The 27,945-nt window shown below is 39.9% G+C and overlaps 1 protein-coding gene and 1 long non-coding RNA gene across 3 annotated transcripts; one reads left to right on the plus strand and one right to left on the minus strand.

Moving 5' to 3' along the window:
* The first annotated feature begins 2,447 nt into the window (after nt 1-2,447).
* Nucleotides 2,448-27,824, plus strand: TERF2 (telomeric repeat binding factor 2). 2 transcript variants are annotated; one of them, XM_079116887.1, is made up of 10 exons: nt 2,448-2,853; nt 2,939-3,034; nt 3,697-3,827; nt 14,958-15,044; nt 15,977-16,123; nt 17,230-17,336; nt 19,342-19,734; nt 24,213-24,298; nt 26,006-26,046; nt 26,710-27,824. In XM_079116887.1, exons 1-10 carry the CDS (start codon nt 2,475-2,477, stop codon nt 26,866-26,868), a joined length of 1,626 nt encoding a protein of 541 aa, XP_078973013.1. In that variant the 5' UTR covers nt 2,448-2,474; the 3' UTR covers nt 26,869-27,824. The 2 variants fall into 2 exon arrangements, with proteins under 2 accessions (XP_078973013.1, XP_078973014.1); XM_079116888.1 differs by having other exon boundaries at nt 2,451-2,853; nt 26,003-26,046.
* On the minus strand, nt 3,854-11,922 carry LOC306647512. Its single transcript, XR_013760115.1, has 2 exons — nt 10,271-11,922; nt 3,854-9,087 (listed from the first exon to the last, which is right to left on the minus strand). It is a non-coding gene; the product is annotated as an uncharacterized lncRNA (long non-coding RNA).
* Nucleotides 27,825-27,945: the final 121 nt, after the last annotated feature.

Raw genomic sequence — 27,945 nt, forward strand, 5'->3', positions numbered from 1 at the left:
AACTTACTATTAGGTTAAGGTACCCCAGGGCACCTCTACCACTGAGCCATGTCCCTACCCTTTTACATTTTTTATTTTGAGATAGGGTCACTAAGTTGCTGAGGCTGGCCATGAACTTGCCATTTCTATACCTCAACCTCCTGCCTCAGTCTCCCAAGTTGCTGGGATTATAGGTGTGGGCCACTGTGCCCAGCTATTTTCATTCTCCTTTTCTTTTTTTTTAACTGGGGATGGAACCAGGGGTACTTAATCCCTGGGCCACATCCCCCAACCCTTTAAAAAATTTTTAAATTTGAGGATAGGGTCTTGCTAAATTGCTTAGAGTCTCACTAAGTTGCTGAAGCTGGCTTTGAACCTGCAGTCCTCCTGCCTCAGTTTCCCAAGTTGCTGGGATTACAGGTGTGCCACTGTGCCTGGCTAAAAGTTCTACAAAACTTTTTTTTTTTAATATTTTTTACTTGTTAATGGATCTTTTATTTATTTATATGTGGTGCCCAGTATCGAACCCGGGGCTTTACCCATGCCAGGCAAGTGCTCTACCACTGAGCCACACAACTCAAGCTCTCTATGAAACTTTTAAGTAGCCCAAACATCTTATAGTAGTTTAGATAAAGAAAACTTTTCGTTCATCCATATATTAGGATGCTATGCAGCCACAAAATAAAATACTGTAAATTAAAAATATTACAGAAAAATGACACAGAAAGATGTTCATTGCATGTTAAAATGAAAATGAAGGCATCAAAGAATACATGTAGTACCATCCCATTTTTCACACATGCACACGCACACATATACACACAAGGCATCAGAGCCAGGCACAGTGATGCATGCTTGGAATCCCAGTGATTCAGGAGGCTGAGGCAGGAGAATTGAAAGTTTGAGGCCAGCCTCTATAATTTAGCAGCACCCTTTCTCCAAACAAAAAAATAAAAGGACTTGGGGATGTAACTGAAGTACCTGGAATGGGGGAAGACATTGGAAGTCTAGAAACCTAAATGTCAACTTTCTTTTCATGTAGGATCATGAGTGATCCTTTTGCTTATTTCATCTATCTATTTATTTATTTAGGTATTGGAATGCACCCAGGAGCACTTTACCATTGAGTTACATCCCCAGTCCTTTTATTTTTTGAGACAGGGTCTAGTTAAATTGCTTAGAGCTGCACTAAATTGTTGAGGCTAGTTTCGAACTTCCTTATTTTATTTTTTTGGTATTGGGGATTGAACCCAAGGGCACTCAACTATTGAGCCACATCCCCAGCCCTTTTTATATTTTATTTAGAGATAGGGTCTTGCTAAGTTGCTGAGGGCCTTGCTAAATTGCTGAGGCTGGGTTTGAACTGCTATCCTCCTGCTTTCAGCCTCTCCAGCCACTGGGATTACGGGTCTATGCCACTGATCCCGGCTGAATTTGCTAATTTTATTTTTATTTATTTATTGTTTGTTTGTTGTTCTATTTAGTTATACATGACAGCAGACTGCATTTTGATTAATTGTATGCAAATGGAGCACAACTTTTCATTTCTCTGGTTGCATATGATGTAGTAACACCATTCATGTAATCATACATGCACATAGGGTGATGTCTGTCTCATTCTACCATCTTTCCTCCTCCATCTCCCCTCCCCTCATTTCCGTCTACACAATCCAAATGAATTTGCTAATTTTAAATGTTCCGCAACAAAATATGCTAATTTGTCCATAAAAAAGAACAAAATTATGGCATTTGCTGGTAAATGGATGAAGTTGGAAAAAATCATGCTAAGTGAAATAGGCCAAGCCCAAAAACCAAAGGCCAAATGTTTTCTCTGATAAGTGCGTGACAATAAACAAGCGGAGGGGGGGGAGCGGGGAGAAGAATGAGGGAACTTTGGATGGTGTAAAGATAAAAGGGGTGGGAGGGGGTGGGGATGGAAAAACAGTAGAATGAAACAGTATGACCCTATGTACATGTATGATTACATGAATGGCATGAATGTACATTGTGTACAACCATAGAAATGAAAAGTTGTACCCCATTTGTGTACAATGAATCAAAATGTGTCTGTGAAAATAAAAAATATTTTAATAAAAAAATGTGCTATTTTGTGATTTTTGAAAATTATATGTCTAGTGTTTCCGGGGGTTCTATTCCTTGACCTTGCTTGTACTTACACTGGCTTTATAAATAATTTGCTAAAGTGTAAATTTGTTTATATTAAACTTTCCTCTGTTATACTCCTTTGCACACTTTTCAAAGTGTCTATTAGCCTGCATGTACTTACTTTTTCAGCATCTTTACCGAGTCCCACGTCTTCAGCATATAATTCTTAAATTTGGAGCAGAGCTCCGGTGTCTGGGTGGTGTGGACTTCAAGCCCCAGCAGGCAGTGCGGCGGGCACTCCGGGAACTACGGAGTCCGTAAGCGGGGCTGGGCCCCCTGGTCCTTTCCCTCCCAGAAGCCCTCGGGCGGCTGGGAACACAGTCCGTATCATGGCCGCTGGAGCCGGGACTGCGGGTCCCGCTTCCGGCCCGGGCGTAGTGCGTGACCCGGCGGCGTCACAGCCGAGGAAGCGGCCCGGCCGGGAAGGCGGGGAGGGCGCACGGCGATCGGACGCGATGGCGGGAGGAGGCGGGAGCAGCGACGGCAGCGGGCGGGCGGTGGGCCGGCGGACGTCCCGCAGTAGCGGGCGGGCTCGGCGAGGGCGCCACGAGCCTGGGCTGGGGGGCGCGGCGGAGCGGGGCGCGGGGGAGGCACGGCTGGAGGAGGCGGTGAACCGCTGGGTGCTCAAGTTCTACTTCCACGAGGCGCTGCGGGCCTTTCGGGGTAGCCGGTACGGGGACTTCAGGCAGATCCGGGACATCATGCAGGGTGAGGGCCTGGCCGGGGAAGGAGGGGTCTGTGGGCACTGGGTAGCGGGTAGGGGCAGCCAAGCCAACGATGTCTTCTTTCTCAGCTTTGCTTGTCAGGCCCTTGGGGAAGGAGCATACGGTGTCCCGGTTGCTTCGGGTTATGCAGTGTCTGTCACGCATTGAAGAAGGGGAAAATTTAGGTATGGCTATATTTGTGTTCTTCTCTGGGCTTACTTACGTAGGGTTTTGTTGTTTTCAAACTTATATTCGGAAACTAAAGGATTCCGGGTTAAAGTGCGCTGCTGTTTCCATCTCGGGGGTCGTTTTCATTCCACCATGGGTGTATTTGCAGGCTCTAGTTTTCTCCAGTTAAAGTTCTTTTGGTTGCTTTTCTCTGTGTGTGTTTTCTCCCACCTGTTAATTGTTAATATAACTTTGTTGCTGTGGAAAGTGAGTTATTAAATCGGACATATTTCCTCCATGTTAGAGTATTTTTCAGAGTGTGAGCACATTTTTGTTGTTTTGCTTTTTTTTTTTTTTTTCCTGAATTGAAATTGGTAGCTGTTTAGCCAAACTGTTTCTGGCCGCTTATATCTGAGGAGGATGTGTTATTCTGAACTTGAGATGCAAATGAATTTGTTTAAATAATAACTTAGCCATCTTGAAAAGTATTAAATGATGTCACTTTAAACTCATTGATTTGAATTTGCCCCTTATACATAAGGCTGTAGCAAGTATGTCAGCAAAATAAACACAAATCTTCATATATTTGCATGGTTCTTTCCCATAAATGTGTATATTTTTTGGACTAACTTCCACTCCTTAGAATAGAGCTTAAAGTGAAAACTGTGCTTTGTCCTAGACTGTTCCTTTGATATGGAAGCTGAGCTCACACCATTGGAATCAGCTATCAATGTGCTGGAGATGATTAAAACGGAATTTACACTGACAGAAGCAGTGGTTGAATCCAGTAGAAAACTGGTCAAGGAAGCTGTAAGGCTCTGATTTTTCTTTTTATATTTTATATTTTTTATTTTTTTCGTTTTTTTAACAAAAATCAGGGGTCTTTAAGAACACAGTGCTTAGTCTTTTCTGGGTGGGATAGAGGAAAACCAGGAATGGAGAGAGTGAAAAAGCACATGAACACATGAACATAGATGTTATCTCTTCAGAGGTACCCTTTCCCATCCAGACTTGGAATGTATTCTGCTTTTGTGATTTGGTGGTCTTTGCTGTGGCCCTGGCAGGAAGAACCACAGTACATAGGGAACGGGTTGGCATTGAAGACCGAAATTGTGGAGGTTATTGTATTGATCAGGAGGCTGTGAACAGTATATCTGATCTAGGATTTGATCACTCTTGTTTATAATTAACCAATGGGAAGCCAGGACCTTGGTGCACGCCTGTAATCCTAGTGACTGGGGAGGCTAAGGCAGGAGGATCACCCATTGAAGGTCAGGCTGGATAATTTAGCAACACCCTGTCTCAAAATAAAATGAAAAACTGACTAGGTAGTTATAACTCAGTGGTAGGGTGCTTGTCTGACATGCATGAGACCCTGGGTTCAGTCTTCAGTACTGCAAAAATAACCAAGGGGAATAGCCGGGGCCTTGAAATGAGGGACTGACTTTGAGCTCTTTCGTGCACTTGTCTGCTGAAAGAGGCATGGAGAAAATTCTCTTTGAACAGAATAGAGTAAGAGCTTCTGGGATAATAAGCCAGCTAGAAAAACAGGAATGGTAGACGAATAAATGGTTAGCAGGCTGCCAAGGGCAGTATTCTTGAAATCAAGAAAAAAAGCTAATGGAGTATCTGGAAAGTTGGAACTGTCACTGTATTATACTTCAGGTGGCTATAAGTAGTAGAATTTATTTTTATTTAAAACATGGTAGTGGCTGAGGGAAACAGTCATAAAAGATTTTTTCTTCTCCAGTAACCAAGACTGGAGATGTGGAAGCAGATGCAGAGGTGGGGATTGAAGAACAGCAGCTCACTGTTGCCTTGGTTAAGAAAAGTAAGAATACGGGAAGAAAAGAGCACCCTATAAAAGGATGGGATCCCAGAGGTGGATGTAGGGTAGAGCGAGAAAACCTTCCTTTGCAAGGAAGATACTGGGTATGTACAGGGTACTCAAGTACCCTGTTAAAAAAAAAAATCAACCGTATTCATGGGGTGCAGATATTTTATTCCGTTAAGGACCTTGGGCAGGAACTAGTTTTCGTCTTGAGAAGAATGTTTATATAATACTCACTTCCAAGGAAGAGCAGTTCTAAGAATGGGGTTTTCAGTATGGGTAAGTCAGGTTCCTGTTGTGGGGAGATGTCAGAAAAGTCATTGGCAAGAGAGGAGAAATCCATTCCTCCTTTCAAAACAGGTAAGCTTCTTTTAAATGGAAAGAAATGGTACCAGTTTAGAATAATTCATGTAATTCCTTTAGAATACAAGGGTTACAGATTTGCTCTCTGACCCCTCTTCTAGAGGAGGCCATGTATGTGTGTGTGTATGTGTATTTATAAAATTTTATTATTTAAGTTCATAAGTCTTGTTTTGGAGCTTCATTGGGATAATCTATTGGCAAAATCTAAACTCAAAACAGTCACCTGCTGCCTGGTGCGTTAGTGAATGCCTGTAATCCCAGGGATTCGTGAGGCTGAGGCAGGAAGATTGAATATTCAATGTCAACCTTGAAGATTTAGTAAGATCTGTCCCAAAATAAAATAAAAAGAGCTGCGAGCTGGGCACGGTGTTGCATGCCTGTAATTCAGTGGTTTGGGAGGCTGAGACAGGAGGACCATGAGTTCAAAGCCAGCCTCAGCAAAAGTGAGGCACCAAGCAACTCAGTGAGACCCTGTCTCTAAATAAAATACAAAATAGTGCTGGGGATGTGGCTCAGTGGCCGAGTACCCCTGAGTTCAATGCTTAGTAACTGCCCCCACCCCCCCTACCCTCCCCCAAAAAGGGCTGGGTAGCTCAGCACTTGCCTATCATGTGCAAGGCCTTGGGTTTAATTCCCAGTACCTAAGTCAATTATTTTTCTTACATTGACTTCTTTCTGCTTTTCAGTTCTCTGACAGGTTCCAGAGCTCTTGCTATATCTGCTGTATACTGTTACTATAGTGTTAACAAATTATTCCCAAGATTTAGCAGCTTAAAACAATAAATAGTATCTCTTCAGTTTCCAAAGGTCGGGAATCTGGTAGTGGCTTAGCTGAATGGTTGTGGCTCGGGTTTCTTGTGAGGTTGTAGTCAAGCTGTCAACTAGAGTTGCAGTCAATTCAAGACTCAGCTGGGGGGGGTGGCTCTGGTTGTAGGTCAGTGGTAGGGTGTTTGCCTAGCATGTGTGAGGCACTGGATTCGATTCTCAGCACCACATAAAAATAAATAAAGGGGTCTGGGGAGATAGCTCAGTGGGTAGAGTGCTTGCCTTGTAAGCACAAGGCCCTGGGTTCAATCCCCAGCACAGCAAAAATAAATAAATAAATAAATAAATAAATAAATAAATAAATAAATAAATAAATGTATTGTGTCTATCTACAGCTTAAAAAAAAAAGATTCAGCTGGGGCTCTGAGATCTGCTTCCACACTTACACACATGGTTATTAGCAGAATTCACACAGACCAGACCAACTCTGGTAGACTGTGTTAATGGGGCACTGCAGGAGGTGGGAATCACTGGGGACTATTTTAGAGGCTGAAACCACAATTACCTTGATAATATTACCTTGATAATTTATCTTTTCAATCTATTGTTTTAGAAGTTTCTCATTTAGTTTAAAATCTGTTAATGGTCATCTTTGGGATGAGCTAAATATCAGTGAGGTTTTTTGATGCATTTAAGCTTTGTAATGTGTCACAGTAATTTGTTTAAAAGTATATCAAGTAAGTTAAGTTAGAACTTCTTAGTGCATGGTCTGGGATCTTTGAAGTCTCGGGGGCCTTTCTAGAGCACCCATGAGGTTAAAACTGTTTTCCTAACAAAACCAAGATGTTATTTGACTTTTGGTACATTGGCATTTGTACTGATAGCGCGAAAGCATGAAGTTTAAAATTACTGGTTCCTTAGCATGCTCAAGGCAGTGGTAAATTATATTAGTAACTATTGTATTCTTTACTGTCAAATGCAGTTTTAAAAAAACCCACCAGTTTCATTGGGTACAGTGGCACACACGATTTGGGAAACTGAGGAGGAGGATCAAAGGTTCAAGGCCAGCCTCAGCAATTTAGCAAGACCTTGTCTTGAAATTTAAAAAAGGGATGGGATTGTAGCTGTGATAAAGTGCCCTTAGGTTCAATCCTCAGTACCAAAACAAAACAAAAAATCACCAATTTCAGTAAGAATGTTTTTGCTCTAGCAGTAAAAGTTCACATTTTATTAAATATAGACCCATGAGTAAATATCTTTTTAGTATTTTGTGTGGTAAAACAAGGAGTCTATCTGCAATATTTCTGCTGCTACCAAAACATGATGATTGTCTTCAGGAAAAGCACTTGTGTGAGTGTTTGAGTTGCATGTAGAACTAGCTGCTCTTTTCCTGGAACACCATTGTTACATGAGGGAACAACTGACAAACTAGGTATTTGGGTATTTGGGAATCATTTTCACTGTCAACTCAAAACAGTTGACAGTGTTTGTTACCAGTGGGAAAATGCAAACTCCAAAAGAAAATTAGAAAACTTGTATTTTTATGCTTGACATCTTCCAAATACTTAGGCTTTTCTGGAGATTATTGATATTAACTATGACTGTGATTTTAAAAATGTTTTTAATGAATGTGTCAACATCTGGAAGATCTGCGTAACTCAAATGAACTAATATTTTCCAAGCAATGGGTGCGTGGTGTTACAAATCATTCATGGATGAGAGATCCACTTAAAGTACAAGATAAACTGATGGATTTTAGTGTAATAGATAAGAAAAGTTTACTTGTTAAAATTTCACATTGAATTAAAGAAGACTGTCCATGATTTTCTGAAAAGGCAATTAGAATGGTCTTTCCAAGTTCATTTCTGAATAAAGCAGGTTATTTAATCTACAACTAAAACAACCTAACAACAGATTGAATATAGCTGCAGTTATGAGAATCTAGCCATCTACCATTAAACCTGATTTTAAAGAGTTGCAAAAATGTAAATAATACCATCTTTTTCATAAAACTTCTAAAAAAGTTTAGTAATTTATTTACAAAGATATTTATGTTAACCTGTAGTGAGTTGTTTTTTTAATGAATTAATAAATACTTAAAATTTTTCTCAGTTTTACATTTCTCATCTGGTGAATATCAACAGATATAATCCCCATAAACAAATGCTTTTTGGGATCCTCATAAACATTTAAGAATATAGTAGAAGAAAATCCTGAGACCAGAAAGTTTGAGATCTTCTGCAAGCTGTAAATTATATTGAGACTACATTGGTTTTTCTCTTCATAATAAAAAGAAAGATTGCTCAGACTTTTTGAAGAACCAGGGAGAACAACATTTATGGCATGTTTTCTCAGGAAAGATTTTTCATTTATTTATTGCTTTATAAATTTATTTGTTTCTCTTACTGTTGCTTTTTTGCTGTGCAGCATGTTCCCTTGCACCTTTGGTAGCAGCAGCTTGATTCTTTCAGGACCATATCCCACTTGCACTGCACATGCTGGTACATCAGACACATCAGAAATATTTTCTTACTAATTCCATTTGTTTGTTTGAACTCAGGGGTACTTTGCCACTGAGCTACATCCCATTCCTTCGTTGTTGTTATTTGGGGTTTTTTTGCTTGTTTGGTTTTGAGACGGCCCCTTGCTAAGTTACTGTGGCTAGCCTCAAATGTATGATCTTGCTGCTTTAGCCTCCTGAGTTGCTGGGATTACAGGCATATGCTACCACACTTGGCTTCCTTTTTTTTTTTTTTTTTTTTTTTTGGTACCAGGTATAGAACCCATGGGCATGTAACCGCTGAGCCACATCCCCAGCCCTTTTTAATATTTTATTTAGAGACAGGTTCTCACTGAGTTGGTCAGGTCCTCGATAAGTTCCTGAGGCTGACTTTGAACTCATGATCCTTCTGGCTCAGCCTCCTGAGCTGCTGGCATTGCAGGCATGTGCTATGGCACCCAGCTCACATTTGGCTTCTTAGAACTATTTCTTGAAAACAAAAAGCTTTGTCAGGACTTTTCCCAGAACAACCTCATTTCTTTTTGTATCTGCTTCTTTATCGTTTCTTCAGTTCTATGAGTTTTGGTTTTCTCATCCTTTCATATTATATGCTTTTTGGCATTTTTTTCTCAACATTTCTATCTCACCTATTTTGAAAACCTGCTTCAAATATCCTTTTTGTTTAAGTTTGCAGAGACCATTGATAGGGCTTATATATTTCTGAGGATTGCCAAGTGTAAAAGAAATCATTCATCTCTTTTTAAAAAATCTGGGGAGTGGGCAGTGCTGGGGCTAGAACCCAGGACCTCAGGCAAGCTAGGCAAGCATTCTACCACTGAGCTGAATTCTCTGTCCCTTAAAAATTTGTTTTCACAGGAAATTAATACAGGTTGAAAAGAATAAGCTCATCACAAACCCTGGACACAGACTTTTAATTTCTCTCTCTCTCTCTCTCTCTCTCTCCCCCTCTCCCCTTCTCCCTCTCCCTCCCTTCCTTCCTTCCTCCCTCCTTCTCTCCTTTTCTAAATCTTTCTCTCTCTCTCTCTCTCTCTTTTTTTTTTTTTTTTTTGTGGCGAGGGTTACTGGGGATTGAACTCAGGGGCACTGGACCACCGAGCCACATCCCTAGTCCTATTTTGTATTTTATTAAGAGATAGGGTCTCATTGAGTTGCTAAGTTCCTGAGGCCGGCTTTGAACTCAAGATCCGCCTGCCTCAGCCTCCTGAGCCATTGGGATTACAGGTGTGCACCACCATACCCAGCCCCATTCTCTCTTTTCCTCTCGCTTCCTTCTCTCCTTCCCTTTGGTATGGACCCAGGGGTGGGTGCTGTACCACTGAGCTATATTCCCAGCCCTTTTTATTTTTTATTTTAGACAGGATCTTATTAAGTTGCCCAAGCTCCCTCAAACTTGTGATCCTTCTGCTTCAGCCTCCCAAATAGCTGGGCTTTCAGGTGTGGTCACTGCACCCAGCTTAATTTCACTTTTGGAAACATTCACATTTCCTCTCTTATTTTAAAAGACCAAATTTGAAGTTTCACCAAACCAGTGTTGAGTAGTTTTTTTGTCCCCTGTTGTATTACTTGGGATGAACTCAGACAGCCTGAACCCTAGAAGTACACTCCAGATGTGAGGAGAAAGAACTCCAAGAGATGTCCTCTCTTTCTAGTCTGAGTAGCAGGAGTGACTCTTCTAAGGGTCAAAGATGGTGGGAGAAATCGATTTTTTTTTTTTTCCTTTTCATTTGTGGTACAGTGGATTGAACCAGGGCCTCATGTGTGCTAGGCAAGCACTCTTATCTCTTGAGCTCTATTTTATTTTGAGACAGGATCTTCCTATATTTACCAGACTGGCCTTGAACTTTAGTCTTCCTGCTTTGGCCTCCTATTTAGCTGGGATTACAGGTGTGCACCACCAGACTCAGCCATTTTTTTTTCTCTCTTTTCTCTTTTCCAACCTGGCCCCCAGGTGATGCTACCCTGGCATCTACGGTGCCTCATAGTGACACTGGCAACAGAGCAGGTTCTTAAAACCGAGGAAGGAAAACCTTCTCTCTTACTAGAGGAGTTTTGATTCCTTAAAACTTGGAACAGATTCCACTGCTTTTACTGTCTCTAACCTGCTGTTTGGCTCTGAATACAGATGTGGAAATTAAAACCCACAACTGCAAGTCTGTTTCAGTATTTGAAAATCAATCAGTATAATCTACCATATTGTCTAAAAAAGAAAAAAAATCCATATGATCCTATCAATTGGTGCAGAAAAAGCATTTGACAGAATGCTGTATTAATTCGTGATAAAAACATTCAGCAGACAATAGAAGGGAGCTTCCTAAGCCTGATAAAGGATATCTACAAAAAACCCCACAACTAATGTGCTTAATGGTGAAAAATAGAATGCTTTTTTCCTAAGATCTGAAACAAGGCAAGGATGTCCATTCTCACCACTTCATTCAACGTCATACTGGAAGGCCTGGCTGATACAAGAAAGCAACAAAAAGAAAGAAGGCATATAGTCTGGAAAAAAGAAATAAAATTGTCCCTTTTGCAACTGACTTGACTATTTGGAAAGCCCCATGAAATATACCCAACTATAGCTCCTATAATTAGTTTGTCAGTATTAAGTTAACAAAACTGATAGTATTTCTATATATTAGCAGTGAACAATTTAAAATAGAAATACCAAAACAATGCTATTTATAACAACTGCCAAAAAGAAAAGAAAGGAAAAAACTTTGATAATAAGCCTAGCAAAACCAAGTATCTATATGTGGAAAAATACAAAAAGCTGATGAATAAAAATGAAAACTTATTTAAAAGACATACCATATTCATGGAAGACTTAAAATAGTTAACAGTTTTCTCCATTTGATCTATAGAATAAATATTCATATCACAATTTCAGCAGGACTTTTTATACCGACTAGCTGATTTCCAAATTATGTGAAAGTTAAAGGAACTAAAGTAACTAAAAGAATTTTATGAAAAAAAAAGTTGGAGGATTCATAATACTCAGTTTTAAGAATAACTATAAAGTGGGCAGGGCAAAGAAAAGAAAGCTATAATACCCATGACCGTAGAGATCCTATGTCTATATTTTATTTATGTCTCTAAATAAGAAGGGAGAGTCCAGAAGCACTGGTGGTTCAACACTGTGTTGAAACAGTGGAAAGTTCATATGCAAAAATGAACCATGAACTTAATAAGCATGTTACACTAAAATTAACCAAAAAGATAGATAATAAACTAAATGTAAAACTAAAACTTTCAGAAGAAAGCAAGAAGAAAATGTTCATGTCATTGTTAGGCAAAAAGTTCTTAGATATGACACTAAAACACAATCCATAAGAGGAAAAATGGATACTTGGACTTCATCAAAATTTAAAGCTTTTGCTTTGAGGTAAACACTGTTAAGGAAAAGACAAGCTACAGATTTCAAGAAATTATTTGCAGGGCTGGGGAGATAGCTCAGTTGGTAGAGTGCTTGCCTTGCAAGCATAAGGCCCTGGGTTCAAATCCCCAGCACCGCAAAAAAAAAAAAAAAAGAAATTATTTGAAAATCATATATGTGATAAAGGACTTGTATTCACAATATACAAAGAGCTTTTAATAGAAAACAAGCCTATACAGTTCTACTTTTTTAATGTGCAAAAGGCTTACCAAAAAGAATGTAGAAGGCAAAAAGCCACATGAAAAGATGCTCACTCATTTAGTCATTAAGGAAATACAAATTGAAATCACAATGAATACTAGTACATACTAATTAGTATTTCTAAACTTTAACAATAAAAATGCTATATATATATATTTTTTTTTTTTTTACCAGTTTGAAATGCTATATTTCAAAACATGTTGTACATGAAAGATATATAAAGTTTTTGTCTAAAATAAGTGCTGGTGAGGATATGGAACAATTGGAACTCATATTGCTGATAGAAGTGCAAAATGATTTAGCTACTCTATACCATAATAGTTTGGCCATTTCTTTTTTTAAATTTATTTTATTTTTAGTTGTATATGGGCACGATGCCTTTTCTTTACTTTTATGTGGTTCTGAGGATCGAACCCAGTGCCTTATACATGCTAGGTGAGCGCTCTTCCACTGAGCCACAACCCCAGCCCTGGCCATTTCTTATCAACTTAAACATACACTTTCCATATCAGTCAGCAACCCCACTCCTGGATATTTACTTCAGAATAGAAAAGTTATGTTCACACTAAAATCTATACATAAATGTTTTAGCATCTGTATGCATGAAGACCAAAGATTGCAGACTACCCAAAGGTCCTTCAGTGGATGAATGGGTATGTGACAATGTGTCCACACAGTGGAATGCTTACCAACAAGAAAATGTGGAGCTGGACCTCAAAGGCATAATGAGAAGAGCCAGTTCAAACTGATATAAGTGCTATATTTGGCCTGATTCAACTTATATGGCATTTTTGAAGAGATAAAACAGCAAAAAGATCAGCAGTTAGGGAAGAGGGGAGGATGTGACTACCTACAAAGGATCCATACAGGGGAGACTTTTGGATTCCTATGGTGGTTATGAGAGTCTGTGTTGGAACTGTGCCCAGCATGGTGGCACGTGCCTATAATCCCAGCAGCTCCTGTGACAGACAGGAGAATCACAAGTTCAAAGACAGCCTCAGCAACTCAGTGAGACCCTATCTCTAAATAAAATATAAAAGGGCTGGGGATGTAGCTCAGTGGTTAAGCACCCTTGGGTTCAATCCCCAGTACCAAAAAACAAAACAAAACAAAACAAAAAAAAACCCAAAACCAAAATACCCAAAAAACATTCAAAACTCTATGTCTAAGGCAGGTTGATACTGCTGTGTGCAATTTAAATTAAAAAATGTAATGGAACCTGTATGACTTGTAAAATGTAAAAGCTTTGTACTTGAAGATAGTAAGGATAGTCTTAGAATAGTTTTTCTGCTGAAAATGATGTGTAAGTGGATATGGTTTTCTGATTAAAAGACTTATTTTGTAACTTCTCTGGATAGCAAGAATTTTTGATCATGCCTGCTTATTTCAGAGCATTTAATACCAGTTTCTTTATGCTCTGGATGGCTGTGCTTAGCATGTAAAGGATGGAATCACTAGAGATTGGTATTTAATGAATTCCCTTTCTATATCTCCTTAGTCTGTATCTCTGTACATTCTCCCTCATGAAGAATGAAAATACTTATGGAAGCCTGGTGTGGTGGTGCATGCTGGTAATCCCAGCAACTGGAGAGGCTGAAGGGAGGATCACAAGTTCGAGGCCAGCCTGGGCAGTCTTTAGCAAGGCTGTTTCAAAATAAAAGCAAAAAAGGATGAGGATATACCTCAGTGGTAGCAGGCCCCTGGGTTCAATCCCTGATACCACATACACACAGGAAGAAAAGACCTGTGGAAAAATTTTCCTTCCTCTTTTTTTTTTTTTTTTTAATACTTTAAAAGTATTTTTAGTTGTAGTTGGCCACAATACCTTATTTTATTTTATTTTATTTTATTTTTATATGGTGCCTCACGCCTGCAAGGCAAGAGCTCCACCGCTGAACCCCAGCCCCAGCCCTCCTTCCTTTTTTAATGTGATCTCTTCAAAAGATCCGTTTCTGTGTGCCTCTTTGAGACAGGGTTTAAAGTGACTTATTTTATCCTGTTAAATAACTCCAAATGTCCTTCTTTTTTTCTTTGCTTTTCTAATTGTTTTGTGTTTACATAAGTTAAAATTTCCCTTCTATTTTTAATCATTGTAATTTTTCCTTTTCGTATATTCTTTTGGGCTTTCTTTATAGAAAGCTCTTCTGTGGCTGATGAAAACTTCTCATTCTACCTGGAACTTTGTCCTTTTTATTTACCACTGTGGATGAGTTGGTTTGTTGGTCTCAGTAATTCCCCGCACATTTTAACTAAAGCTGCTTGCTGCTATTTATGGTGTAAGAGCCTTTTTTTTCATTCTACAGAACTGGCCTCAGGCCTTTCTGGAATGTAACTTGTGAACCCTGCCTCAGCAAACCCTATGGTCCGCAAGCCACTTGTTTTTTCTCCCCCACTGTACATCCTCCTTCCCCATCTCCCCTTTACTTCAACGCTCTTGCAACCAAAAAGAACAGAAGCAGTTGTTTTGTGGATTGGAGGAATCTAGAATGACTCCTGTCTATTTTGTCTTTCCTTAGGAGGCCCTTTCAGATTGGTTTAAATGGTCTGTAATCCAGGGGATCCCATTCTGCTCTATCAGCCATTTAAAAAACAATCCATTGTAATGTTGAAAGGCTACTATCTTACAAGCTCAAAGAGGCAGCTTACAGTAGTTCACAACCCTTGAACAATTACTGGTTTTTAAGTATAGGAATTTGATATGTTGTGAAAAAGTTCTTGGGTAGGTAAGGCTCAGCTTTACTTTTTAGAACAGTTTATTTTGATATTTGATATTCTGATAACATCTTTCATTACAAAAGTAAAAAAAAAAAGTTTTTCCCCCTTTTGTAGGCTGTCATTATTTGTATCAAAAACAAAGAATTTGAAAAGGCTTCAAAAATTTTGAAAAAACACATGTCCAAGGACCCAACAACTCAGGTAAATTTGATATATTTTTGCTCCCATGGCTTAAATCCATCTTATTGCTTTTTGTGGAACAACAGGGAAAGGGCTGTTTGTTAGGAATGTTATCTAGATACTCACCTTTAAATAATATGGAATGTCTTTAGCATGTTTTTTTATATCCAAAATCACTCTGATTCAAGTTCCGAGATTGGCTTTTCAAAATTTATTTTTCATTAGACAAATTTATATAAGCCATTTACTTGCCTTATTTCTATCTGGTTTGTGACAGAACATTTATTGAGCTGACAAGCTTTGTACTCCTTGTTTACTGAAGTGCTAATTCTGTAGATTTGAGGAGATTCTGTTTTGGGAGGACCTAACACCTGTTTTCTGGTGTCAAAAGCTCTCTTGGTCCTCTGCTCTTATTTTTTTTTCCTTTATAGATTTAAATTTTATTTTTGAAAAGGTAATGTATATATAATATACAACTCAAAAGGCATAACAAAAAGTTGAGTGAAAATTCTCTCATCTCTGACCCTTTCCCATCTTGTTCCCCTCAGTTTCTTTTATCCTATCAGAGATTTGCATATGCAAGCACATTTGTGTGTATAGTCATACATATGTACCCATTTTGCCTGGTCCCATCCACACATGACAACATATTTTATGTGCTGATATTGAACACTTTTTAATTTGCTTTTTCTCACCTAATAATAAATCTTGAAGTTCTGTGGTAGCACATAGGAGCTTATTTATTCTTTGTTTTATAGCTCCATAGTAACCTGTTGTGGCTGAATCATGGTTTATTGACTAGTCCTTTGTGCTGGACTTCCCTTCCTATACGCATACCAGTGATTTTCATTGATAATGATGCAAAGTTTCTGACAGTGTTCTGTCTCAACTCCTCATTGAATTTTTACTGGTGTTTTCCTTTCTCATGTTCCAAAACACTATCCTTTGTATAGAAGCTGAGAAATGATCTCCTAAACATTATTCGAGAAAAGAACTTGGCTCACCCTGTTATCCAGAACTTCTCTTATGAGACCTTCCAGCAGAAGATGTTGCGCTTTCTGGAGAGCCACCTGGACGACACCGAGCCCTACCTCCTCACGGTGTGCCTTGACCTCTCCTTTCTTCCCAGTGATTTGCTCTTGAGGATACACAGGGAATTAGAAAATTAAAAGAGAGCTGTGTGCAGTGACACATATCTGTAATTCTAGCAACTCAGGAGGCTGAGGCAGGAGGATTCAAAATTTGGGGCCAGCCTAACTTAATGAGACTCCACCTCAAAATTAAAAGTAAAAAGAGTTGGAGATATAGCTCAGTGATACAGTGCCCCTGGGTTTTAGTGCCACCAAAAAAGAAATGGAAAAAATTAATGTGTGAAAAAGACTTCGAATTATGTGTATTATCTCCCTTAACTAAATGCCTTAAAAATATACAGCAGAAGCTGGGGATGGTGGCACATGCCTGTAATCGCCGCAGCTCAGGAGTTTGAGGCAGGAGGATCTCGAGTTCAAAGCCAGCCTCAGCAAAAGTGAGGCATCAAGCAATTCAGTGAGACCCTGTCTCTAAATAAAATACAAAATAGTGCTGGGGATGTGACTCAGTGACCAAGTGCCCCTGAGTTAATCCCTGGTACCAAAATAATAATAATAAATAAAGATGTATATATAGAGATTATATATTATATAGAATAAGGCTTTTCAAAGTTGTCAATGAGGCAAAATATATTTGTGGAAATACAATAAGTTTTATGCACAAGTTGAAAATCAGTAGTACAAACATTATCCTACATTTGAGAAAAGATGTTTGGCTTTTTTATATGACACTAAAGGTATACATGGGAGTCAAACTGGATTAGGGCTGAGATTGGAAAGAGAGAAGAAGAAATGTGAAGTAAAATCATGTTGTTATTTGGTGTGTGAAAGATTAAAGAGTTCTTGCAATGTCAAGAGGGAACCACTCAACTTGAATTCTCCTTTAGGGTAGATAACTGTGAGCATTTGTGGAAATGTAACTCTTTTTTGAGGAAGGAAAGAAAAAAGGAGTTTGACATGATTCTCATTAGGTCCATTCTGTTTTATGTCCTCCTTCAGTTTATATCTGGATTGGATTTGTAAGTGAACTTATTTGCATATTGAGGATGTTCTTGGTGAAAGGAGAATAAATGAAATTCTGTGACTTCCTTTACCTGCTGACATCCTTCCTTTCCCAGATGGCCAAAAAGGCTTTGAAATCTGAGTCTACTCCCTCAAGTACAATGAAGGAAGATAAACAGCCAGCACCAGAGCCTGTGGAAAAGCCACTCAGAGAGTCTGCAAGGTGAGGAGGCTGCCCTTTTGTGGTCTTCGGGAAAACACTGAGTAGGATCAGTTCCTCTTGATTATTTGACCTCCTAACACGTCATTGGATTACTTGTACATGGCTCTCTGGGAGATAGAGTGTACATTGAAGGAAAATGTGAATATTGAAGAAGGGATGTCTGGGATTCCTAATAGAAGTTCCTGATTGGCTCTTCCTCAAAGATTCTGTCTCCACTTTTCTTGCTGTCTGCCATGCCCATATCCTGTGGATACTTCCTTAATATATTCAAAAAGCAGTGTTCAGATGTGAGTCAAAATCCCAAAATGAATTGTGGGGGGCGTCACATTAGATACATCTGCCAGCATATGTATTAGTCCATTTTGTGTTGCTGTATCCTGAGGCTGGATAACTTTTTATAAGGAGAAAAAAAAAAGTTGTGTATTCAGCTCATAGAGTTTTGTAAGTTTGAGGGCCCATATCTGGTGATGGCCTTCTTACAGAATACTGAAGTGGTGCAGGTCATCATCACATAGCAAGAGACAGGGAGCTTGAATTTATGTGTATGTCCTCTAGCCTCTCTCCCTTTTCTTATAAAGCCATCAGTATTCAAACACAGGGACTGTATTCTGATGGTCTTATCTAATCCTCCTCACTTCTGAAAGGCCCTACCTCTAAACCCTATAGTCTAATTTCTACCTCAAAAAGGGAGGTTAATTTTAACATGAATCCTTGGGGGTCATAAAATCATATCCATACCATATCAGCCTAGTAAGGACACAGCAAAGTGGGTCCTAGCATAAGATAGTCAAGAGCATGGGACTGGGAAGCAGAAAGGATGTACTTTTCAGCATCTGGTGATTGGTGCCCCATGGGAATGTCCAAGCATGCCAGCATTTTGGTGGTTCAATCTTTGTGTGAGATGTCCACTTTTCTTTGAGATTTCTCAAATTTTGAATGTTGATAGTCCATTTTTTAAAATTTTTAAATTTTTATTTATTTCATACTGGTGAATGAACTACTGAGCTTCATCCCCAGCCCTTTTTATATTTATTATGAAACATGGTCTCACCAAATTGAGGAGGCTGGCCTTAAACTTGTCAATTCTAGCTTCTTAGCCTCCAGGTTGCTGAGATTATGGGCATGCACCACTACAACTGTGTCTGGCCAACAGTCCATTTTAAGGGTAAAAAACCCTTCTTATCTGTTGGACAATAAGATTCATCTGCTAGTTGAGTTTAGCCTGTAGGCTGTCAATTTGCCCCTTTCCTGACAGTTTCTACTTTCATTACACAAGCTGTTCTAAATGATAGATTAATTTTTTATAAAAGGCAGGTCTCTCATTATTCCAAGATAGCATGGCACATGCTGTCTGACAGTTTTCAAGATCTTGTTCTTAAGTATATTGTGAGTGGAGACCAGTCAATTATTTCTCTTATATGATAGTTGGAATGGCTGGAAGAAAATCTAGACTTCAAGGTGAGATTGTTGGATTACAGTGGATTGTTTTTGTGGACTTTGTGGTAGGTAGAAAGGTAGCCTACAGCAAGGAAAGCCTTGCTCTAGGCTGTGTAAACGAAAGGGAGAGAGTAGGTGGGCTAAGGAGGCCTCTGTGGGGAGAGTATCATTGGCTCTAGCTCCTTCAAGGTTCTTACTTGGAGTTTAAACTCCATAATACAACTTACTTATCATATTTAAAATATAAATTTTTAAATAAAGGGTGTGTGAAGCCAGCCCCTACCCCTCTTTAAAAAAAAAAAAAAAATCTTTATTAGTTGTTGACAAACCTTTATTTACCTATTTGTATGTGGTGCTGAGAATCGAACCCAGTGCCTCACACATGCTAGGCAAGCGCTCTACCACTGAGCCCCAGCCCCAGCCCCAGGCCCTCCCCACCCCTTTTTTAATAGGGAGTCCTCAACTTAAGGAGTCCTCTGTCTGATTTGAAGCCTTACACTCAAGAAAAAGTTGTGCCTATTTGAGCACCAAAAATGGTGAAATTGATCCTTGTTTACTTTTTTCACAGGCAGCTACGGAGTACTCCAACCACCTTTGGAATTATGACTCTGAAGGCAGCTTTCAAGGCTCTGTCCGGTGCACAGGATTCGGAGGCAGCATTCTCAAAACTGGACCAGAAAGATCTGGTACTTCCTAATCAAGCGTCCCCATCATCACCAGCCCTCAAAAACAAGAGACCCAAAAAAGATGAAAATGAAAGTTCAGCTCCTGTTGAGGGTGAAGGTGGCTCAGAACTGCAGCCTAAGAACAAGCGCATGACTATAAGCAGATTGGTTTTGGAGGAGGACAGCCAGAGTACTGAGCCCAGCACAGGCTTGAGTTCCTCCCAGGAGATCGTTCCAGCATCGCCATCCAAGCCCACCGCTCTCAACCAGCCCCGCCCTGGGGAGAAGAATCCCAAGTATGAAGACCTTCTTTGTAGCAGTTTTGGGGCTGGTTGGCGGTCCTGGTTGGGCCTGGTATTACTTCCGTGAATGAAGTAACTTTCAGCTAAGTTATTCACCACCAAGGCTTGCTCAGACTGCTAGAATGTGACTTGGGAGCAGGGCGTGACGACGTAGCAGTTCCTGCCAGTTCTGAAGGTCCATATGTAGGCAGCCCAGCTTTGCACTAGGGCATGAGGGAGGATGGATGGAAGGTTTCTGAGCCTCCTCCCTGTCACTGCTTTCGTTTTTAGCAAACATCTCAGTGCCTTGACTACTAAATATTAGTCTTGTTTGTTAAAAGAAATTTGTTTGGATTGGGCCATGTTATACTTTGATTCTTAAAAGAGACTAATCAATACTTACAGTTTTGTACCTTTTATGAACATTTTAAACTTGGCATATTCAGTAAATACTTATTAATCTTCCATATCCTGCTAGGTACTGTGGGGCAGTGGTTATAACATTTTAATATTGCTCCCCATCATGACTCCCAGCCCAACCTGGCTTTTGATTTTTGCTGCCCTTTGTGCCTTATTGTGGATCCACCCTCCAGGTAAACTAGTCTGCTTGCTATCTCTGGAACACTGTCTGTTTTTATTACTGTACTTTTCCTTCCTGTCATTCCCCACAGTGGATTATCATCTTTCCATCATTGCTTCTTAGAATCCCATCTATCTTCAAAGAGAAGGGAAGCTATTGTGGATTAAGGGCTTTCAGGGGCCAAGCCCTTTCATGTATTATCTTAGTGAATCTACAGTCCCCACTGTGAGATGATATATTAGCCCCACTGCATGGACGAGGAAGGCTTAGAAAAGTTGGGCTCTCACCTGAAGTCACACAGCTGAAAGTGGCAAAACTAGGATTTGGGTGTTTTAAGCCAGGTTGATCTTGACACAAAATTCCAGGGCCTGTAGGTCACGTACACCAAGTTGCCTCTCAAAACTGCCTCTTCTGTGAACTCTTCCCTGGTTGCTCCTGCTGTAAGTGATCCACTTTGCTGATCTCCCAAAGCCATTGCCATCTTCACCATGTTCTGTTGTTTGGGGACCCATGCTCTGGCATGCATCACACTAGGTGCCCCAAAGGGCTGTGGCATCTGTTAAGTGATTTCTTATTTGGCACAAATTTGCCTTATGTGCACCCTATTTGGATCTGAATATGAGTCCTTGGCTGGCAATGGGCATAGTTGATGGCAGCTCTACATACATTGTTCATATTTGATACACAATGCATTTATTCCTCACATTAGTTCTATGGAATGTAGGTATTGCCCCCAGGAACAGATTAAGAAACGGGAGAAAGGGCAGGATTGCAGTGTTTGTAATTGGGGAAGATTTGTGAAGGTTTCAGACATACCCACCTATTTCATACGTCAAGAGCATGTGAAGTATGGTGGGTACTCTAAAGCAGGGGTTGGCAGTACAGCCGTTAAGCTGGTGAATTCACCTACCACTTCTCAAATAAAGTTTTAATGGAACATAGCCATACCCATCAGTCATGGATTGTCCATGAGTTGACTCTGCCTGAGTTGAGTAGTCACAATGAAGACAGCAAATCTGAAAATACTAGCTGGCTCTTCACAGAAAAAAGGGATCCAGTGATCTCTGCTCTAAAGGATGTGTGAGGTGCTCAGGGAGATTAGGGGAAGGGTTGCTGAGCCTGCAGATCTTGCAGAGGAGCAGACATTGAGCTGGCCTGGAAGGCTGAGTAGGTCATCAAGCATAACTGCAGGAAGAGGGTTTAAGGCAGTGGGAAAGACTTACTTATGGTCACAGAAAGCCTGGCATGTTTCAGAGTGCTCCATATAGTAACTGGTAAGAAAGTGCAGTGCTTGGGAGAGAAGGGAGGAGGAAAGTTAGAAGGGCCAGATCTTCATAATTTTTCATCTGTCAGGCAGTTTCTCATACTGGGCTTCAAGTTGCAGTGACTTTTAAAATATTTTTTAAAGTACTTACTCTGCTGGATGTGATGTTACACACCTGTACTTCCACCTATGTGGAAGGCTGAGGTAGGAAGATTAAAAGTTCAAGTCCAGCTTAGGCAACTTAGTAGACCCTGTCTCAAAAAATCAAATGTAGCTCAGTGGTAGAGTACTCCTGGGTTTAGTTCCCAGAACCACAAAACAAACAAACAACATTCCCAGACTCCTGAGCACTGAATTAGAAGAGGCAGGAGAAGGCTCTGAGTATACTTTTCTAGCTATGTCCCAGATAGACTCTAATGTAACTAATTGGCAGGCCTGAAGGGGCACCACTGAGGGCTTTTGAAAAGACACAGAGAGTAGTGAGGGAGGCTGGAGACAACTGTCAATGAGCAGGGAAGACTGAGGAAGAAGGGTTAGAGGAGATCACCTGGAGGGCAGGGCCATGACTCCTAGATTTTTATACTTATCTTCCACAGTGCTGCAAATAGCCAGTGCTAATTAGGTATTAACCAAATAAAATGAGGCAAATATTGCGGGCCATACCTTCTCCCGTAGTTTGTTTTTTGTTTTATAACACAGCACTCTCAACCCAGATCCCAAGTATAAAACCTAGCAATGAGGAGCATAAAGTGGCCCCGCTTGCCCAGGACCACACAGCCATGAACAGAACCCTGATCTCAGCTCCCACAGCATCAGAAGCAAGCAGAGGCAGTCAGCAAGATGCCATCTTCTGCAAGTCTTGAAGCCCCTGCAGTGACTCCTGAAATAATCGTGCAGGTGGTAATGCTGAGAATCCAGAGGAAGGGGAAGTAAACATAATCTTGGAAGACTGTAGGAAGAGAGGACAACTTGGGAAATGATGGGCCAGCAGGAAACCTGGGTTCAAATCAGTTTTATGCCAGCACTGGGACAGGAAAGCTTGAACTGTAACCATCTGACTTTTACTTACAAATAGTAATTAATAGTAATATCCTGAGAAGGAAAAATCTCATGAAATTTTTTTCGCTTTGTCTTAAGTAATTCTCAAATAACATGGGGAATAGAATTCAATTTAAGAACACAGTAAATAGTCTACCATTTGTATCAGCCACTTGGTTAAGTAATTTCTTAGATAGATTTTTTTTTTTTGGTATTGGGTCACATCCCCAGCCCCTTTTATTTTTTTTTTTTTGAGACAGGGTTTTCCTAAGTTGCTTAGGCCCCTGCTAGGTTGCTGAGGCTGGCCTCAAATTTGCAATATTCCTGCCTCAGCATCCTAAATTGTTGGGTTTATAGGCATGCATGACTGTGCTTGGTGTCTCCTGTCAGAGAGGAGACAGAAGTTGTCTCTACTGTGTGTCAACATTTGTAGGTCATTTTTATCCGTATAAATTCTTCAAATCAATTCAGACATTCCCCATGTTTATTTTGTAGAAGTTAGAATTCTGAGGTCAGCTTTGTGCTGTGTTTTGTACTAAGGGCAGTCATATTTCTAATGATAAACACAGTTAAAAGTTGATTAGACGAGAAGGACTGTAATTTGAGTTTGGGTGTTTTTTAGCTATGGACCTTTTTTGGTGGCTATACCCAAGTACTTATTTCATGTTTCTAGGAAGGATTCTTGTTTGCTTATCATTCTGAATTTTGATGGTATAATTCCTTTTTGGCTCTTGGATAATCCTAATATTGATTTAACTAGCATATCTCTAGCCCATGTTGGGTGTGTTACTGTGCTAGGTATTTGTAAGGTAAATTAAGGTAGGGCCTGACTTTTGAGTAGTTCATGGTTAAGAGCACACTGTGAAATAGTTTTTATAAAGTGGAAACACTGCCATGGGGCAGAGGAGTGAGGCCTTTCGGACTGAGTTGGGGCCAGTAGATAGAGGAGGAGGTGTCACTAAAAGATGGCTTGAGTTTTCTGGGCAGGCAAAGAACTCCCAGTTAGAGAGAACAGACTATATGGAGAGGCAAGCAAGTGCCAAGCTGGTAGAAGTAGCAGAGCAGCCTGGCTCTGCTGTGGGGCAGGTACTGGGGGGGCCTTTGGTAGGAAACTGCCTAGGGCCAATAGACTATCTAGGCATTTAGGCTTTGCTGGTTAGAGAGAAGCCAACACAGACTGGAGAAGGTATGTGGTAAATTAAGTCAACTTTGGAAGGGGAAGTGCCTAGTTTAATGCTGGCATGAAGCACTTTGGGCTTGAACTAGGGGAAGGGAGAGAGAAAGGAAGTCAGCTTGGAGATAAGAGAGCATATCCATGAAGGAGAGAAGAGTTTGTAGTTTCTCCAGAATCAAGAGAGCCAAAACCAACCAACCAAACAAAACCCTGGGGAAGTGAATAGAAATTGAAGGGATGGTGCTGAGTTAGAGGGATGCTCCTGCAGCCTGAGGGGTGCTGATGTGGAGATGCCTGGCCAGTCTAGGAGAAGGGACGGTGCATTTGGGAGCTGTGTGTAGGTGAACTTCGAAAGAGGACCATGAGTGAGCCAAGATCAGAACATGGGGTGACTGGGATGAATATTTTATACCTTGTCCTCATTGATCTCCCCTCAGAGTATCCAAAGGCAAGTGGAACAGCTCCAATGGGGTTGAAGAAAAAGAGACTTGGGTGGAAGAAGATGAACTCTTTCAAGTTCAGGGTAAGCTGTAAATTCCCTGTGGCCTCTCCTTAATGTTTGCTACAATTACTGTCATTCATGTTCCTGAAGCTGCTATCTCCAAACTAGAAAAAATTAATTCCTGGCTTCATTTGATTCATAAAGAGTTAGCTTTATGACCAGGAGTGGTGACACATGCCTGTAATCCCAGTGGCTCGGGAGGCTGAGGCAGGAGGATCTTGAGTTCAAAGCCAGCCTCAGCAAAAGCGAGGTGTAAGCAACTCAGTGAGACCCTGTCTAAATAAAATACAAAATAGAGCTGGGATGTAGCTCAGTGGTTGAGTCCCTCTGAGTTCAATCCCCAGAACCCCCCGCAAAAAAAAAAAAGTTAATTTTATGTCCTTTCCCATTAAACAGTGGAGACCATTTCAATAAACCCCAGGTTATTTAATCATAGTTGATGTACTTCCTAAAGTTCTTCAATTAGAAGAGACAGTATAAAGGTCACTTCCTGCATTCTTGTTTAAGTAAAATTCAAAAAAAAAATCTCTTTTCTTCCCATTTTATATAAATATATATATGTATATATGTATGTATATATTTTAAGATGAGGCTTTACTTCTCCCTAATTAATACCAAACTTAATAGCATTTGCATTAGAATCTCTTCCACGTATTTTACATTCTGATGGAAATACCTGAGTGCTAAATCTTCATTTGCCCGTTTCTAAAGACTTTCCTAACATGGCAACAATAATCCTTTTCCAGTCCCAAAGATTTTGTCCTTAAAAAGTACCTTAATTGATGAAAATGTGATTGGTAAGATCAAGATCACATGAAGAATGGAGGGAAGTAACAGAAAAACAATAAGTGACATTAAATGTCTAAAACAATAGACTATAAAATTCTAGAAAATATCCACATCCAATGCAGCCAGATTTGTCAGTTTTAGAAATCTGCTTCCACTGTTGTATACTTTATAATTTATGAAGTTTTTTTTTTTTTTTTTTCCTTTCCTTATAAGTAGTCTGTCCTGTAAGTATCCCTTTTCCAAAGCCATTTACCTCCATTATTAAGGACACATTGTCAGGATAGTGACATCTGCTGAGGCAGACATACTGGCAGGTTTCATGTTCATTCACCATTGCCTCTTGCAGTTTTTCATCTGCCTCCCATTGCTTGAAATGGCATGTGGTTTACACTCGTATACCCTCCTATAGCTCTCTGGCCTTTAAAAAAAAATCATCTTGGTGCATATTTTTTGATGCCTGACCTCTTATTCCTAGCATAAGCTATACTTATATAAAATGATCAAGGATTGGAAAATCCGAACATAAAATAGTAAAACTGTCGTTTCAAAGCAGTGGTTAGCAAGGAGTTATAAACTAGAAATTACACATGTATGTATGATATACACACACATACAGATTCTATTAAGATATTACCTACGATGTTCCCTCAGTAATTTTAAACACTGATGGTCTTTAAAAAGCCTAAAATCCATCATTAACCAACTTTTATTGGAAACCTGTTTGTAAGGCACTTGCTTTGAACAGATCCTCACGGACTGAAATGACTGATGTTCACAAAGGACAAGAATAAATTATCATTTAGTGATGTCCTTTTTTTGTCAATGTTTGTGAAATTTGAATCAAGTTTTCCCCGTGGGGACATTCTATGTTTGCTTCTTTTGGTTTGTGCAGAGAAAGATGAACTCTAAAATGAGTCTACTTTTAATGTTTTCCAGCAGCACCAGAAGACGACAATGCAACTGGTATAACGAAAAAGCAGGTAATTTAAAATTCTCTTTTCTGATACAAATTTTGTGATTAGAACAGAGGTAAAATAAATTCCCCTCCTAATAGGCATCAACTACCCACGCCTCTGGTAAAAGTTTTCTTTTTTTGAGATAATTCAAAGGATTGCCGATGGACCAAGTAATAATTATTCTCTAGAAGAAAAATCTAGGACAGAGTCTGATACACTTTCTGGATTATGAACAACATATACATGTTTGAAGTTTGGAACACAGAAATGATTATTAGTTGAGAATGAAATGGCAGGAAATTTACCAACTATCCAATCCACAGTGTTAATTTACTATCTTTGCCATGTTTTAAGGGCACAGCTAGATGTGGTGGTGCACCTATAATCCCAGTGGCTCCAGAGGCTGAGGCAGGAGGATCACAAGTTCAAAGCCAGCCTCAGCAACATAGTGAGTGAGGTCCTAAGAAACTCAGAGAGACTCTGTCTCAAAATAAAATATAAAAAGTGTTGGGAATGTGGCTCAGTGGTTGATTATCTCCTAGGATCAACTCCTGGGCTGTATACATGCTAGGCAAGCACTCTGCCACTGAACTGCATTTGAGCCTTTTGAATTTACCTCATTACTATTTTGGAAAACACGTGAGTAAAGATGGGTTTTGATAACTCTTTTTTGGTTTTCTTTTGCAGAAGTGGACTGTAGAAGAAAGTGAGTGGGTCAAGGCTGGAGTACAGAAATACGGGGAAGGAAACTGGGCTGCCATTTCTAAAAATTATCCATTTGTTAACCGAACAGCTGTGATGATTAAGGATCGCTGGCGGACCATGAAAAAACTTGGCATGAACTGAAACGGGCTTTCATTTTCCCAGGATTCACAGGAGCATGGTTCCTAATAATAGTCCCTGATAGTCTGCTGTTTCTTTCAGAAGCTGGGCTGGGATGAGAATTTTGGGCAACCTCCTTCAGTATGGAGGAGGTCCCAAGTCCACTTCATTACTGTTGGAGATCATGGAGCTAAGAACTAAGAAGCGAAGCCAAGCCCGCCCTGTGTTCTTGGCAGAGGTGACAGGCACAGCTTGTACAGTGCCACATACCATTAGTGTTTCCCTTCTTTAGTGGTTTGCTTAAATTTAAATCCCCAGTAATCTGTAGAATCTTCTTCTAGAAATGGTGGAGTCTGTTTGGAGTCACTTATGACTCTATGACCTGTTAAATCCAGCAACATGAGCATCATCTGGAGTGAACTTGTTCCTCATAAAGTTTTGGCCTTCTGATGCAAATGCAAAGGAACTCCATCGATTTTGAGCCCAGGTTGATGAGAGACCAGTCCTTGTGGAATCATTTAAAAAACTGTTTAGCCACCTGTGAAATCAACCCTAGATCTGACTGCCTTGGCATTTGCTCTTAATATATGCTGGGCTACATTGGCAGGTTTATCCTCCTTCTCATGTGGTTGAACCAGTGTGTTTTTTGGTAAAATGGTGATTGTAGATAAGCTTAGCCCTCTAAGCCCCACCTCCTTCCTTTTCAGTTTCCTTCCTTATGCTGGACTTTGAAAGCTTAAAAAAAATTCCTGATTGAATATAAACGCCTAGTTCCATTCTTTGTGAACCAGTTGCTTCTGCCTATTCCCTACTGTGCTGTGTTAGTGTCTTGCACTGGAATTCAACATTCCCTTCTCCTTTTGTACTGTGTCGTGCTTGCTGTCTCTCAGACATCCTTAAAGACTGTCTTTTTAGCAAAACTTTCAGAAAGTGTTTTCTGTAATCTTTTTTTAAAATATGAGAACTAATTATTGTCCACACTTGTAGCATTCTTCATTAAAGTCTTGCTTCTCTCAAATTTAATTAGCTGTTTAATTGCAGCACAGCATGTTTTCACAGATAGAGGTAGTGAAATTGTGAACTGAACTACATATACATTGA

Source organism: Sciurus vulgaris (assembly GCF_902686455.1).
Source record: "Sciurus vulgaris genome assembly, chromosome: 17".
Lineage (NCBI taxonomy): Eukaryota > Metazoa > Chordata > Mammalia > Rodentia > Sciuridae > Sciurus > Sciurus vulgaris.